General features: G+C 34.3%; 2 protein-coding genes and 1 long non-coding RNA gene across 3 annotated transcripts; all 3 read left to right on the forward strand.

Moving 5' to 3' along the window:
- Positions 1–2228: 2228 nt before the first annotated feature.
- Positions 2229–2878, forward strand: LOC117907391 (secreted RxLR effector protein 161-like). Its single transcript, XM_034820921.1, has 2 exons — positions 2229–2661; positions 2790–2878. The coding sequence occupies exons 1-2, from the start codon at positions 2229–2231 to the stop codon at positions 2876–2878; spliced, it is 522 nt and encodes a 173-aa protein (XP_034676812.1).
- A 7634-nt stretch (positions 2879–10512) lies between these two features.
- Positions 10513–11010, forward strand: LOC117907275. Its single transcript, XR_004649980.1, has 2 exons — positions 10513–10665; positions 10742–11010. It is a non-coding gene; the product is annotated as an uncharacterized LOC117907275 (long non-coding RNA).
- Positions 11011–11081: 71 nt separating this feature from the next.
- On the forward strand, positions 11082–14701 carry LOC117907400 (lycopene epsilon cyclase, chloroplastic-like). Its single transcript, XM_034820936.1, has 9 exons — positions 11082–11116; positions 11676–11739; positions 11813–11996; positions 12788–12923; positions 13049–13159; positions 13259–13361; positions 13892–14035; positions 14151–14258; positions 14435–14701. The coding sequence occupies exons 1-9, from the start codon at positions 11082–11084 to the stop codon at positions 14567–14569; spliced, it is 1020 nt and encodes a 339-aa protein (XP_034676827.1). The 3' UTR covers positions 14570–14701.
- Positions 14702–17288: the final 2587 nt, after the last annotated feature.

Here is a 17288-nt window from a genome sequence, read left to right on the forward strand (position 1 = left end):
TTGCATTATCTATTAATTCAAATGTTGTAGGAACCGGTTTACTTAATGTTTATGATAATCTATATTTGTTGGAAACTGTTCCATCCTATAATGAAACCTTGCATGTGGAATCACGAGGTACAAAACGTAAATTGAATAAAGATAATTCGACCTCATTGTGGCACAAACGCCTAGGTCATATCTCTAAATCTAGAGTTGAGCGACTTGTGTCCGATGGGATTTTAGATTCACTTGACTTTTCATATTTTGATATTTGTGTTGAGTGTATTAAAGGAAAACAGACCAAAACAAAGAAATTAGGTGCAAATAGAGCTACAGACGTCTTAGAATTAATTCATACAGATATCTGTGGACCATACCCTACGGCATCTTGGAATGGTCAACAGTACTTTATAACATTCATAGATGACTATTCAAGATATGGCTACCTATTTCTTATACATGAGAAATCACAATCATTGGACATGTTCAAAACATTTAAAGCAGAAGTTGAGTTACAACTCAACAAAAGAATAAAGAGCGTCAGATCTGACCGTGGTGGTGAATACTATGGTAGATATGACGGATCAGGTGAACAATGTCCAGGACCATTTGCTAAATACCTAGAGGAATGTGGGATCGTCCCTCAATACACCATGCCAGGATCACCTAGCATGAATGGTGTAGCAGAAAGACGAAACCGAACCCTTAAGGACATGGTAAGGAGTATGATTAGTCATTCTACTTTACCCAAAAAACTCTGGGGTGAAGCACTCAAAACGGCAGCTTATATCCTAAATCGGGTGCCAACTAAAGCGGCTGCTAAAACGCCTTATGAGCTTTGGACGGGTCGAAAGCCCAATTTAAAGCATTTTCATATTTGGGGATGTCCAGCTGAAGCGAGACCTTATAAGCCTCATGAAAAGAAATTGGACTCTAAAACAGTTAGCAGCTACTTTATTGGCTATGCAGAGCGATCAAGGGGTTTTAAATTTTATGATCCTGCTATTAGGTCAATTTTTAAGACGGGAACTGCAACATTTTTAGAGGATGTTGAGTTTGGGGGGAGAAATCAGGCTAGGAATATTGTCTTTGAGGAGGAAGAGGGATCTACTATTGCTTTTGATAATGTACAGGTTTCACTACCTATCATTGATCAAGAAGTAAATTTGGATCCTCAACCAACAGACAATATTGTTCAACCCTTAATTGCAAATGAGGACATTGCTCCTGAAGAACAAACTCAACAACCTCAAGAAAATATGCCATTAAGGAGATCCACGAGAGAGAGGAGAAATGCAATTTCGGACGATTATATCGTATATCTCCAGGAACATGAGGTAGAAAATGGAATGATGGAAGATGATCCAATCAACTTCCAGCAAGCCATGAAAAGTTCCAACTCTCAGAAATGGATTGAAGCCATGAATGAAGAGTACAAATCTATGCAAGACAATAAAGTTTGGGAACTTGTCCCATTACCAGTTGGTACGAAGCCCATTGGTTGTAAATGGATATTTAAAACCAAGCAGGATTCAAATGGTAATGTAGAAAGGTATAAAGCACGTCTTGTAGCTAAAGGCTTTACTCAAAAAGAAGGAATTGACTTCAAAGAGACCTTCTCTCCAGTTTCTACGAAGGACTCTTTCAGGATAATCATGGCACTAGTTGCACATTATGATCTTGAGTTACATCAAATGGATGTTAAAACAGCGTTTCTCAATGGTGACATTGATGAAACAATTTATATGGTACAACCAGAAAATTTTGTGTCCGAAGACTCAAAGAATATGGTTTGTAAATTAACTAAATCCATTTATGGGCTCAAGCAAGCTTCTCGTCAGTGGTACTTCAAGTTTCATCAAATTATTGTCTCATATGGTTTTGAGGCAAATCTTATGGATGAATGTGTGTATCACAAATTCAGTGGGAGTAAGTATATTTTCCTGGTTTTATATGTCGATGACATATTGCTAGCCACAAATGATATTAGCATATTGCACGACACCAAGAGATTTTTATCAAAACATTTTGAGATGAAAGATCTTGGTGATGCCTCATTTGTCTTAGGAATCCAGATACACCGAGATCGTTATAGGGGTATTTTAGGATTGTCACAAAGGACCTATATTGATAAAGTCCTCCAAAGGTATGGCATGCAAAATAGCAAACCAGGTGATACCCCTGTCGCTAAAGGAGACAAATTCAGTCTTAATCAATACCCTAAAAATAGTTTAGAAAGTCAAGAAATGCATAAGATTCCTTACGCTTCGGCTGTGGGGAGTCTAATGTATGCTCAGGTATGTACACGTCCGGATATTGCGTACATTGTTGGCATGTTAGGCAGATATCTAAGTAACCCTGGAATGGATCATTGGAGAGCAGCCAAGAGGGTTATGAGATATTTACAGAGAACAAAAGAGTACATGCTTACATATAGGAGATTGGATCAGTTGGAGTTCATTGGGTATTCCGACTCCGACTTTGCTGGATGCCAAGACAGCAGAAGATCCACATCAGGCTATATTTATCTGTTGGCTGGTGGAGCAATTTCATGGAGGTCTGCCAAACAGACACTCATAACATCATCCACCATGGAAGCAGAGTTTGTAGCATGTTATGAGGCATCCAATCAAGGAATATGGCTACGAAATTTTGTCACTGGGCTGCGTGTTCTGGATGGTATTGAAAGACCACTGAAGATATTTTGTGACAATAAATCAGCAGTTTTATATTCCAATAACAACAGGAGTTCTACAAAATCAAAATACATTGATATCAAGTTCCTAGTTGTAAAAGAAAAAGTACAGAGTGGACAGATATCCATAGAGCATATTGGAATAAACTCCATGATAGCGGATCCGCTTACAAAGGGATTACCACCCAAGGTCTTTCATGAGCACACTGCTCATATGGGTGTTGTCTCATTTGAGGATATCCAAATTTAGTGGGAGTTTATATTATTCATTGTATATTGCTCTATGTTATGTTTAGACTTTATTTATAAATTTGGATTGTGTTCTGCAGAAATAAAGTATTCATTTTATTGCACTCTGTTAAATTATGCTAAAGATTTGATCTCAATAAACTTAAGTAGGACCAGTTGGAAATAGGCATGAACAGATCACATTGCATGTAATTTCCATGCTATGCACTCATGATTGATCTATGTCATTTAGCTGTGTAGATATATGTGACCATTGATTGGTCTAGTAACGATTGATGTAACAAAGACCACCTTGATCCTATGTCAGTATAGTTAATGGACGAGATTGTTCGGATATACCCTAAGGACATGATAGCAAATTTTGAGCTCATAAGGTTAAGCACATTTATTTGATCACATATGCATGTGGCCCAGTGGGAGATTGTTAGATTAATTTTTGTAATTAATCTATAATTTGGGCCACACATGTAAATAATTAAAATGTGTGTGCTATCATTTAATTAAGCCTAAATATAGTGATCTAATTAATAATTGATTAATTGGCTTAAGGGTATAATTGTCATGAGATTATTGTGTAGATACCATTAGATAATTATTATTTCTATGAGGGGCAGAAATATAATTGTGATAAAATTAAAACTGCCCTAGCAGTTTATAAATAGGGTTATGGTCCCCATTCTACCACTACGCATTCCAATTTCCGAAAATCCTCTCAGAGAGAAATTGACACAGAATCTAGTGGCCAGAATTGGAAGACCATCTCAAGGGTTTTCTTTCTATAAGGTTTCTCCTTCAATGGATTCAGGTATGTTTCCGCTATTATTTTTCTACTCATTTTTAATCAGGAGATTCCAGTATATATGAAATTAGGGTATTCATCTTGGTTGAGTTATAACAAGAAATATTCCAGTATATATGAAATTAGGGTATTCACCTTGGTTGAGTTATAACAAGAAATATTACGGTATATATGAAATTAGGGTATTCACCTTGATTAGATATTTAACAGCTATTGCTAACTAGTCCTTAGCGTTCATCTTAGCTTTATACCTCGTAAGCTGTAGCAGAAACTTCAACGCATTCCTGGTAAAAAAGTTAATAGTAAAGATGTCAAATAATGTCCATTTATTTGCGGACGATTTTACTACTGAAGTCGGCCTTCGTGGGATTCCAGCACTAGATTGAGCTTCCTTTCCCATCAAACTACTAAATTAGGATGATTGATTGGACAATAGGCCACCGGAGATTTTCAAGATATCAGCAATTAATATCATGCAACTTTTCACTTAGTCAACGAAAAATGACAAACATGGAGAAGGTAACATGGTGTTAAATGGGTTTCAGTCCCTCTTGGATAGTTGTAAGTAGGAATGGCAATTTCGCGGGTTTCCCGGGTCACCCGCCCCGACCCGCCCCTATTGGGACGGGTATAGGAACATGGCAATCGGGGATGGGCCGGGTTCAGGATTTTTTTAAAAACCCGAATCGGGTTCGGGGCGGGGTCGGGTGTAGTTATAATGTGACCCGCCCCGCCCCGCCCCGAATATGAAATTACTACTTTACCCCCCACTTATAAATATTAGCTTCCTATCCTCATTTTAGGTCTTCTTCCCTCAGTTCTCGTTCCTGTCGGCGCTAGGGTTTTTCCTCCCACTCAAGGGAGAAATCCATCAGATAATCCATTCGAAAATCCATTTCCTCTCGATTCATCCTTGTTTATCCCATATTCACAAGAAATCAAGAATCACAACTATTATCTTCAGGTATCTACAAACCGGTAAGATTTTTTGTTGATTTTTTGGTTGAATGATGCCTTGATTTGGTGTTGTATTCCGTTTCTAATTCGGGAAAGAGATACGAGATTTAGGATTTTTCCATTTCCAGTTTCAGATTATCTAAGATTTTTTGTTGATTTTTTGGTTGAATGATGCCTTCATTTTTTTTGCTTATTTTTTGCTGTCATGGGCCTTCATTGGCATTATATGTAGGATTATATATGGGTTTTAGTTTTTGATCTTCTTCGTTTCTGGGGAGACAAGATTGTGACACAGATGATAGGTGAAAACTGAGGTGAAGTGGTCCTTTACCCTCATCCCATCTGTGGCCAATGCTGGCGGCCACATATTGGTTCCCAGGTATCCACCCCATCCAATCCTAGGATTTTTTTTTTTTTTAATTTTCTATTGGATCAAATCCATTCTTTGGTTTGATCAGTGCTTGTCTGGGAAATATCACTAGGGCGTATAATTTGAGTATTAGAGAATTCCCCAAGAATTTGCGGGTTCCCATCAGCTATCATGGTAATGGCGCTGCCTCCCTAAGGTGTTCAATTGAAAGGTCGGATGTCTTAATCATTGGTTTCAGCTACTGGTACTAGATGGGCCCTCTTGAAGGTGGATGAGCCTAGCAAAACAATTTGTCCCTGTCAATGTTCAGGACATTCTTACCCGTTCAATTTTCAGAGTAATTTGTCCATAGTTTAATTTAATCTTTTTACAATTATTCCAACTCCTGTCCAAGTACCAGCTTTGTTAGAACTGGGTTAAGGATATTTAGTGCCATGAATATTTTGCATGCTTGTAAAAATGGTCTGTGTCTTTGTTGCAATATCCATTAATTTGACACAAATTCACATCTATATAAAACAAAAACCAAAATCAAGGTAATTAAAAATGACTGAGTTGGAAAATCAGAAATGTTCTAGGGAAACAATAAATGCAATGATCCAGGAAGTGAAAAATACAGGATGGTTTCTGATTTGACAGCACAAGAAGCAACACAAACTTGGACGTAAGAAAGAAAGGGGTCATTAAGAGACTGCAGAACTGGAAACCAAGCTCAATGATCTTTCAAGCATAAGTTTTCTTTTGAGATGCAACTTAATTTTCAAGATCAGAGACAGATTATTAAAAGATCAAAATACTTCAGGTGAATCAGTATTCATGAAGTGACAAACACTTGAAATCTAAGTGGATCTCACATGGATGTGATCCTGGCCAGATTGTGCTGGAATAAATAGTGGCACTAGTGGTTTAGAATGAGGGAATCAAAATAACCATGTGAAGCCGCCTGCAAAGATTTCTAAGAGACCTATACAGTTTGCACATGGCATATTGGTCAGATTGGAATTTTTTAATAGAAAAACCTGGTTCTCTGCCTTGTGTTTGGATAGGTGCTCTGTTTGTATTCTAACATACAAGTTGTAATGCATTCTTGTTGCTTCCATATTATGATAGCACAAAAACTTAGGTGGATCTAAAGGAAGAGATAATCCTGAAAAATTAGAATTTATTTGCATGGTCTCATGATAATTTGTATAATGATTCTTGGAATGTTTTGTTTTGTTTTCTGGTTATTACTTTTTAGAATATTCTTTGTTTGCTTTTGTTTGCTTTGTTTTCTGTTTTTTTAATTTTCTTCTTATTTTCTTCTCACTTGCTGTGGGCTGTCCATATAAACTGCATGTGTCTTTCGGTTGCACTGCCCTCGATGCTTTTCTATGACATTTATTTTCCTATTAATGGAAACTATGTTGACATCTTGCAATTCTTGGAGATTAACCTAAATACAATCTTGCCTTTTAAACCCTTGCTTCAAGCCCTATCCAAGCTTTACGTTATTAATTTAGGTTTGAATGTTTTACTTATAGACTTTATTTTATATTAAGAAAAATGACATCAGAAGAAGGGGAAAACTTTTCCATGCCAAGTGCGGGTTCAACTCCAATTACAGGCAGCACTTCAACTACTGATGGAACCTTGGTATCTAAAAGAAGAAAGTTGACTTCGGTTGTTTGGAATGATTTTGATAAAATCATAGAAGATGGACAAGATTATGCTATTTGTAAGCACTGTAAGGGAAAGCTTAAGGCCGATAGCAAGAATGGGACAAAACACTTACATGTACACATAGATAGGTGCATGAAACGAAGAAATGTTGATATTAGGCAACAATTATTGGCAGTAGAGAGAAAAGGTCATGGAAAAGTTCAAATTGGTGGTTTTACCTTTGATCAAGAAATCTCAAGAGAGAAGCTTGCACGTGCAATTATATTGCATGAGTACCCACTTTCAATCGTTGACCATGTGGGGTTTAGAGAATTTGCTACTAGTCTCCAACCCTTGTTTAAGATGGTTTCCCGCAATACGATTAAGGGTGATATAATGAAGATTTATGAGGTTGAGAAAGATAAGATGATTAGCTACTTAGAGAAACTTCAAAGTAGAGTTGCTATCACAACTGATATGTGGACATCAAATCAAAAGAAAGGCTACATGGCTATCACTGTACATTACATTGATGAGTCTTGGTTACTACACCATCATATTGTAAGGTTAGTTATGTTGTTATTTTTTTTAACTTCCAAAGTGTTTTTTTATTTGATCCTTTAATGATATTGTTTGTGTTAATGATATTTTTTATTCTTAATTTAGGTTTGTTTATGTGCCTCCTCCACACACAAAAGAAGTTCTTTCAGATGTATTGATGGATTTCTTGTTGGATTGGAATATGGATAGAAAAGTTTCTACAGTCACTGTGGATAATTGCTCAAGTAATGACGGAATGATCAATATCTTGGTGGAGAAATTATGTTTGAGCGATTCACTCTTATTGAATGGAAAAATTTTCCACATGCGATGTGCGGCACATGTGTTGAACTTAATTGTTAAGGAAGGTTTGGATGTCATTGAAGTAGAAATTGAAAAAATTCGTGAGAGTGTTGCATATTGGTCAGCAACCCCATCAAGAATGGAAAAGTTTGAAGATGCAGCTCGCCAATTACGTATTCCATGCAATAAGAAGTTAAGTCTTGATTGTAAGACACGATGGAATTCCACATACTTGATGTTATCAATTGCTATAACATATAAAGATGTGTTCCCACGTTTGAAGCAACGTGAAAAATACTACATGGTTGTGCCATCAGAGGAAGAATGGAATATGGCAAAGGAAATATGTGGAAGATTGAAATTGTTTTACAACATAACAGAGTTGTTCTCAGGACGAAATTATCCCACTGCAAATACTTTCTTCATCAAAGTGTGTGAAATCAAAGAGGCATTGTATGATTGGTTGATATGCTCAAATGATGTTGTGAAAACGATGGCATCAAGTATGTTGCAAAAGTTTGACAAGTATTGGAGTGGGTGTCATATTGTGATGGCAATAGCAGCTATATTTGACCCAAGATACAAGATAAAGATTTTAGAGTTTTACTTTCCACTAATGTATGGGTCTGAAGCTTCAAATGAGATAGAAAAAATCCGTGGAATGTGTTATGAGTTGCTTTCTGAGTATCAATCAAAGTCTAATTTGGGGCAAAAAACTTCATCCTATGGTACTTCATCAGGTTCAACTCTTTTGGAGTTAAACTATGATGAACAAGATCCTCTTTCAAAGTTTGACTTATTTGTTCATAGTACCATTGGAGAAAGTCATACGAAGTCGGAGTTAGATTATTACTTAGAGGAGTCTATTCTGCCAAGGAATTCAAATTTTGATGTTTTAAGTTGGTGGAAGACAAATGGTATAAAGTATCCGACTTTGCAGAAGATTGTTCGTGATATCTATGCTATTCCGGTATCTACAGTTGCATCTGAGTCAGCCTTTAGCACGGGTGGTAGGGTGGTATCAAAACATCGCAGTAGGCTTCATCCAGATACTTTGGAGGCCTTAATGTGTGCTCAAAGTTGGTTATGGAAGGAAAAAGAAGGTAACCGATTTACATAATTATCAATTTTATGAATTTTTTTTATTAAAATATTTAGTAAAGTTTTCTAATATTTTTTTTGGTGTTTTTTTTTTATTAGGTGATTCATCAATTCATGACTCACAGCCCCAACTCACAATGATGGATGAAAATGATGATTTACTTGTGCTTTAGATTTTTTACTTAAGATGATGTTAGAGACATTTTTTCTTTCTTTTTTGCTAACAATTTCTTTGTAATGTCTTTTTTTTTGTTTTTTTTCAATGTTGTTAAGCTTATGGATATATTTTAATTTTGGATATTATATTTTGGCATGTCTTCTATGATGTTAATTACCATGGTTGTAACTAAGAACCACATTCTTTACAATCAAGTTCAAGACTTGCAAGGTAGAGTCCGTGTAAGGAAATGTGGGTGCAGGAACATATGCTAATTGAAGCCAACAATGCGTTGAAAAGGAAGGTACAAATTCTCAAATGAACCTGGATTTTGGCTTAGTTGATCAGAATATGGATCCCAGTTGCTAGATTTCATGTGGATTTGATCTGCTGATTTTTATTTTATTTTATTTTTGTTTTGTTTTTTGAAATATACTTTACTCATGAATCAATCACTAAAAGGTGCATCTCATTGATGTGGCAATGATACTTTAAAAAATTAATGACAGAATGATGTTTATTTTGTATTGAAATAGAAGGGTAAGTGTTAAGCATGTCTTTCAAGATGGAGATCCGGATGTTTGGTATTGCCAGTTTATTTTACTCTGTTTGGTATTCTAAAATAAAATTGATTGGCTCATAGATATGCAACATTATTTTGTTACTGTTAGAAAAATTTGAGCCTCACCAGTGTAATGTTTCCTGTGTGTGTGAGCAATTGTATTTTGTGGATCTATGCAATATTATGCACATAAGAAACGGCTATAGTTATCTAAACATTCTAATGTCTTAGCTTGGTTTATTTGTAATTTCATACTGGTTCTTACTTTGTGGCTTCATTCATAAATAGACTTTGAGCAAGTAGTGTAGTGACTTTATGCTTCTTACAATCAGGTATATTTTGAAATAGTGGAGGGCTCAAACATCACGGCAGAAAAACTATGCAAGTACTTGCAAGAACATGGCGTGCTTATGATGCCAGAGAGCTCGTCAAGGTGTGTCTCAGTCCTTAAATATCATCTGAGATTCATAAATTTTTTTTATATAGTCTTTCCTGTCCCTGCAGTGAAGAGGCGCTTCAAACTAATGGAATTTATCCAACTAGTATTGACCAGTTAACAGAAGTTTGAAACCATGGAATTTTCATTTCCAATGAACTTCATACATACCAGCAAGCTCTTGCATGGTTGGTTTCCAGAGTTGTGAGGTTAAGTGAAAGGCAGTGCATTTGAGAATGTGAAGAAGTTTTATTAGGTATTTAAAAGAGCTCCTAATACAAGCGTCCTTTTATCCTCTGCAACCCATCCTTATAACCACTGTTTGATGGGTATCTCAAACCTCTATCAACAAAGATATGGCAGAATTTCTGTGGTGAATCAGTAGTTCTGGTTCTTATACATTATCTTACTGTTCTTTTGTGGAAATTATTTCTAGGATTGTGATTGACTTAACTTATAATGTATGAGCTCACATGACTAGAACAAACGCAATTTTCACCCACAACAGCACAACTCCTTTTTCTGGGGATCACTTGGGGTGTTTTTTCTAGTATTGGGATTTCCAGTGACAACTCTCAGGCTGGGTAAAGTGCCCTCTGAAAGCTGCTAAAGAGTTTGTCACCCTTTTAGCTTGGAGTTCACTTCCAAATTAAGCACCCAAAAGTTTTGGATTTAGCATATTCTGTGGATCAGAATCCAGGTTCATGCAATGTGATATTTTATTTTTCTATTGATCAACCTTCAAGATTTATGAGGTAATAAAAAATCTTGAACATGAAACTGATATTGGTAACTTGTTATCTCAGGATTAGAGTTGTGCTCCACCACCAAATATCAGGTACTGATGTGCAGTATACATTGTCATGCATTCAGGTGATGAATTGCACACTGAACTCCACTTCCTGTCCCATTCTTTCCCATAAATCTGACACTTGCTCTAGTGTGGCAGCAAGCTGTAACTGGAGTCCATGATTGCAACGGCGACTTGAAAGAAATTTCTGTCTAAAATGATTTAGTGTTTGTGTATGCCATGCTCTAAATTTCAAGGACATAAAACTTACTGAATCACCCTTGAGTCTCTCTGAGTGAGACTTTTTCAGTAAGAAACTGCATTGTATGTTGAATGTTTTAGAATAATTATGGTTTGCCTGGTTTTGGCTTTTGTTACTGTGAAACTGAATGAAATGTCGAATGCTGCTTCTACATTTCTAAATTTAACATTGGATTTTTTTTAACAATAACCATCAATATTGCTTTGCAAAACCTGTGGCCTCTGTTATAAGCTAGCAATGTTCTATTCCTTACTGGAGGTTTCCTTTATCAGGTTTATGCAGCAGGACCAGCTAGGCCTACTGGAGGAGCAGCTGCTATTGCTATGCTAGTAGGGCCTGATGCTCCTATTGCATTTGAAAGCAAATTGAGGGGAAGTCATATGTCACATGCATATGATTTTTACAAGCCTAATCTTGCTAGTGAATATCCGGTAATACTTCCTGCTCCCTCTTTTCCCTTTGTGTTGTTGTCAATTGTCTTGCATTGCCAACATTGATGTTTTTTGTAAGTTGTGAAGTATAGCATATTCTTTAATTTGTAATTGAGGTTTAAGAGAATGATTGATGCCATTTGAATTTATAATATTATTAATGTGCATTTCAATTCATGGAATTTATTATTTGAAAATCAACATTGCCAATTTGATGCACTAGAAAAATATATAATTCATGAAGTTTATTGAAATTTATGGTATATTTGTCTCAATCACCATTATGTTTCAATATCTGATAATTTATTCTGCAAAGTGAGTCTTCTGCTTGAGAAGGTGTTTCTTGAGAGAAACTTTGATTACTCCATTCTAACTTGTTAAAATAAATATTGGAGTACAGTCAACATGCTGCCTACTTCGTTGCTGATCCTGACTACTTCGTATTTCACTATCCATATAATAAGGTAGTTTATTTGGTGCCATGTTATTTTGGAATTTGGTATTTTTCTTTCTGGTTTTTTTAATTGCATTCTGTAGTACTTGAAGCAGTTACCGCAGATATCAATTGAAGATGGTACATTGGATTTAGTGGTGATTGGTTGTGGCCCAGCTGGTCTCGCTTTGGCTGCGGAATTAGCAAAGTTAGGATTGAGTGTTGGGCTTATTGGTCCAGATCTTCCTTTCACAAATCATTATGGCGTATGGGAGGATGAATTTAAAGGTATTAATTTGATTCCAATTGGAAAACCATTTAATTATTTTATTATAATTTTGATATTTAGTTGAGCCATACCTTTTCATAATCAAATATCATATTCTCTATTGATATAAAGGGGAGATTGTTTTGCTCAATCTAATGCATTTGTGTCCTATTCATTATTGTGTTGATGCAACCATTCTCCTTTTTTTCTTTTAAAGAGGCTGTTCCCATAACTTAATGTATCTACTGAATTCATGAATTAATTGATGTAAGCAATCCTCTGTCCTTTTGTCATTTGGAGAGGCTGTTATCATAGCTTAAGTATCTACTAAATTCGTGAATTAATCGATGTAAACAATCCTCTGTCCTTTTGTCCTTTGAAGAGACTGTTATCATGCCTCATCTACTTATGAAGTTGAGTTATCTGTTTTTGACCTTAGAAAGTAGATGACTTTGCCTTTCATAGTTTCGGTTTATTTAGTTCTAGAGGACTGCACTGCTGGAATGATGATTATCTCTGCTTTTGCCCTAACACTACCAGCCTTAAAAAGGGGTAAAAAAACATCTGCATGTCATTGTTCCTATACAACTTTTTACCTTTATTTTATTGCAATAAAGATAGCACATCCATCTTACTTGACCAATCATGCTATCAATTGCCAAAACCTTCTCATAAATTATGCCTTTGCATGTATAAAATTTTCAATTTTTTATGTTAGCTTGGAACTCTACTGTGTTAGTGCTTTAACTTTGCAGAACTCTCATGTCTACATCCCTTCCCATCTTAATTGACTAATTTAACATATCTCTAGATCTTGGCCTTGGGAGGTGCATTGAGCGTGTTTGGCAGGATACCATTGTATATCTTGATGATGGTGATCAAATTTTGATTGGTCGTGCTTATGGACGAGTCAATCGACATTTGCTCCATGAGGAACTGTTGAAAAGGTAAAGAGTGGCTGTGATTCCTTTTTTGCTAAGATTGTTGTTATTGTTGCTATTTATTGCCAACACACTTATTTTTGTGGATATGATATTCTATAGATGTATAATTCAATAATAATTTTTCCTAGGTGTCTCGAGTCAGGTGTTTCATATCTTAGCTCAAAAGTAGAAAGGATTACAGAAGCTTCCAATGGTCATAGTCTTGTAGTTTGTGAACGTGATATTGTTATCCCCTGCAGGTACAATAGGATATTCTTATTTTTAAGAACTATATACTTGAGAATAAAATGACATAGAAGTATTATATCTTATTACAAGCTTCTTACATGTTATTATAGGCTTGCTACTGTTGCATCTGGGGCTGCTTCAGGGAAACTCTTACAGTATGAGGTGGGTGGTCCCAGGGTTTCTGTCCAAACAGCTTATGGGGTGGAGGTTGAGGTACGAATGTCGGATCTACCTTTTCAAATGATAGAATTTCAATTATTTGATGTGGTTTTTACTTGGTTGGCGATATAGTTTTTCCAGCTTTGGTTTTTAAATGGATACAAGGAGAAGCTCATGTTGCCATTTGATTGGCTAAAAAATATTCCATCAGCTCCCCTTTTCCTTGTTACTTAAAATGAAGAGTGATAAGGGAAAAGCTATTTTATTTCTTATCCAATCTAAACAACTCTACATCTGCTTGTCTAGTTGCATTATGAATACAGTTATATTTCCATTCGTCCGATCTTTATCGAACTAAGCCAATTGTTGGTATTCACCTGTGAATTATTGATAACACATTGGATTTATATTGTCTTGTTTCCATGGAAGAGGAAAGAGGAAATTGTAAATCTTATGAAAATCATTCAAAATCTGAACGGTCTAAGATTCCAAATATTGCTTTTCTACCAACATGTTTCCATGAAAACAAAATAAAGGTTTAGGGAAATTGTTTGGAGTTTTTGTGATCATCTATTATTTTACAGGTGGAAAACAATCCATATGATCCAAGTCTGATGGTTTTCATGGACTACAGAGACCACATTAAACAAAAAGTTCAATGTTTAGAAGTGCAATATCCAACATTTCTCTATGTCATGCCCATGTCACCAACAAGAGTCTTCTTTGAGGTTTGATCCATGTATTAAGATTAAATTTATATGGTACATGTTTATTTATCAAAAAAAAATTTATATGGTACATGTCACAATTATATGAAAAATGTCTAAAAAGATTTTGTTGCAGGAAACTTGTTTGGCTTCAAAAGATGCTATGCCTTTTGATCTACTAAAGAAAAAGCTCATGTCAAGGCTAGAGACAATGGGAATACGAATTATAAGAACTTATGAAGAGGTAATTTTCTTAGCCAGAAGTTTGTGCCTTATTGATAGTATTGCCCTTTTCTCTTGACTGGATGCCATTGAATGATCATATTTTCCATTTAAAACCAAAACAAAAATTTTATGCATGTTATTTTCTCTTAATATTTTCCAGAAGAGAGCTTCATTTCTGTGTGGCTGTGCATGCAGGAATGGTCTTATATCCCTGTTGGTGGATCCTTACCAAATACAGAGCAAAAAAACCTTGCATTTGGTGCTGCTGCTAGCATGGTACATCCAGAGAAACAGAGGAGAAACAGAGGAGAAACCGGGCTGGTGCCCTAACCCACATTTGCCTCCCTGTGCAGCATATGTTTCTATCATCGTCTATTCATTTTTGTTCTCTCTTTCACACATTGATATGTAGACATTAAATGGGCATGAAAGTTCCTCCTTCATGGGCCATTATAGATGAAATATGAATCAAAGTTAATGCTAGCAATCCTGGGAATATGCAAATTCATCTCCTATGACTATCCAAATTGATCTGACGTACATCTTAAAATCAACAAAAGATGAAAAGCTCAGCCCAGCCAGCCCAACCCAGCCCAACCCAGCACAGCCCCGCCCCGCCCCGCCCCGCCAACACATACCCGGGCCGGGACGGGCCGGGGATGGGATTTAATTTTAACTCTATAACGGGGATGGGAATGCCCCGCCCCGCCCCGCCCCGGGTTTGGGACGGGTTTGGGAAATAACTAAATATCTTGGGACGGGAATGGGATAGGGGTGACCCGTCCCAAACCCGCCCGTTGCCATTCCTAGTTGTAAGTGGAGCAGTTTGGCATTTAGAGCGCAAAAGAAATCAAACTTTAACAATTCCTTCCCACAAGGAAAGGGACATTTCGCACCAAATATATGCAGATGGAAAATGCAAATGCGCATGGAAACCCAAATAAATCATTCCCCTTCATATTTTGTCTTGACTTTAAGAAGTTCAATACAAAATCCAAAAGAAAATCAAAACTTCCAACTTTAAGTTGTGTCTATTTATCTATATATATTCTTAACCATGGAACCTTACAAAGATTGAAGTATTGCTGGTATTATTACCCCTTTACTAATCCTAAATTTAACAAAGAAATTCCAAGTAACATATAAACAGAATTGACAACACGTTAACCATGGAAGCCAATGGCCAAATGGTACATTGTCTCTTGGGCCGTAAATTCTATTAAGGAGTATGATATATATATTGAATTCAAATCCTTCAAACTTAAATTTTTAGTAAAATTGGTAGTTAAATATGGTATCAAAATTTGATCAACAATTTGCATTTTACTCGTTTGTTTGTAAGATGCAAGCTCAAATCTTAAGAGGTTAAGCTTTTAAGAAAAATATTATATAATCAATAATAATATTGGTTTGTACGAAAATCGGTAGTTCAAAAAATTTTAATTCAATATCTTATATAATTAATAATAGTAATTTAAAGTTGGAATTAAGAAGAAGCTACAAACAAAAATAGAATAAAAAAATTCAATTACTATAAAAACCTAAGGAAAAAGAAAATAGAAGTAACAAGAGAAAGGTGAGAAAAAATTATATAGTTTTTTTATTTAATCACTCATTTAAAAATTACATAAAAGGGAAAAAAATTAAGAAAATTTACCTTCATCTTTTTAAAAATATGAAATGTAATACTTGTTTTTAAATAAAAATATTTTTAAAATGTTTTTATTCACCATCCTTTAAAAAAATTCTAAGATAAAAATATCAAGTTAAAATTATGTAATAAATTTTAAAATTATTATTTTTTAAATATACATATTATATCATCATCTTCATCAAATATTTTAAAGACAAGCCCATAGCAACAATTTAAAGACCCTAGAATATGAATTTGCTATGGTTATATTTAATTCGCTAAAAGTATGAAGAAAAGAAAAACAAAATATTAAGAAAAATGATTTAAATGATTTTTTAATATTTAATTTTATTATAAAAATATAATAAAATTAAATATAATTAAAATTAATTAAAATTTTATACATTTTAAAATTATTTAATTTTTATACCATTGAGGAAATTTTAAATAAATTTTAAAAAATATGTAAAAATAATTTATTAATTTTAAATTTATTTTTTATTTTCTTTAATTTTTTCTTTTATTTCACTTTTTTTTCTAAATTTTCTTTGTCTCACGTCTTCCTTCAAATTTTATGAGAATCAAACATAAACTATAATAATTTCTCAAGAAAAAAAGGAAAATCAATGAATTTCTAATGTAATAATTTCCTGAGACACAAATATTTAAAAAAAAAAAAAAAAAAACCATACCAGGCAAACTGTAACAGTGCTGTAAAGGCCTCCGTGCTCTGTAGTGTAAACAAACGCAAGAAGTAGTCCGTCTTTCATCGAGTTCGGGCATCACCGCCTTTGCGGTGGGGCGGTGCTCCAATTAGAGTTTTAAACCAATATGAACTCTTTTATAGTTTTATGTCAAAAAAAAAAATCTCTCCAATTAAGGATTTGTCTCCGATCTGAAGCCAGTGTCCTGAGTGACTTGAATAAAATTTTGTGTTTTATAAGAATTAATACTTATTAATTAATAATTTAATTTAAATTATTTTTAAGTTATAAACTTAAAATTAATTTGATAAATTTAATTTAAAATTTTATTTTAAATCATTAATTAATATATTTATCCTTATCAACTTAAATAATATTTAATACTACAAAATAAATTTATTTGTTACACATTTATATTTATTAAGTGATTACGGTGCTTTATCAAAAACATTAATCTTTACTAAAACTAAAAATCATAGTCACTAACATTTATTTTAGATTTTTTTTATTTTTATTAAATTTAAAAATATTTTAGATTATTTTTAGTTTTTATTAAATAGATTTAATATTATAATTTTATTATATTAATTTTTTATATTAAAATTATGTTTACAAGATTGTGGTATTTTCAAATCTTTTAGATTTTTTTATTTTAAAAAGGTTTTAGTATTTTTATTTTATATTAAATATTTTTTTTATTCTTATTAAAAAA

The sequence above is a fragment of the Vitis riparia genome, chromosome 18, assembly GCF_004353265.1.
Source record: "Vitis riparia cultivar Riparia Gloire de Montpellier isolate 1030 chromosome 18, EGFV_Vit.rip_1.0, whole genome shotgun sequence".
Lineage (NCBI taxonomy): Eukaryota > Viridiplantae > Streptophyta > Magnoliopsida > Vitales > Vitaceae > Vitis > Vitis riparia.

What these genes read in the sequence shown, in the direction of transcription:
- LOC117907391 (XM_034820921.1), top strand. Translation starts at nt 2,229, where the DNA reads ATGCATAAGATTCCTTACGCTTCGGCTGTGGGGAGTCTAATGTATGCT. An exon ending in TGGGCTGCGTGTTCTGGATG is followed by an intron (nt 2,662 to 2,789) that starts GTATTGAAAGAC and finishes GAAAAAGTACAG; the next exon opens with AGTGGACAGATATCCATAGA.
- LOC117907400 (XM_034820936.1), top strand. Translation starts at nt 11,082, where the DNA reads ATGTTCTATTCCTTACTGGAGGTTTCCTTTATCAG. An exon ending in CTGGAGGTTTCCTTTATCAG is followed by an intron (nt 11,117 to 11,675) that starts GTTTATGCAGCA and finishes ATTGGAGTACAG; the next exon opens with TCAACATGCTGCCTACTTCG. An exon ending in ATGGGAGGATGAATTTAAAG is followed by an intron (nt 11,997 to 12,787) that starts GTATTAATTTGA and finishes ACATATCTCTAG; the next exon opens with ATCTTGGCCTTGGGAGGTGC.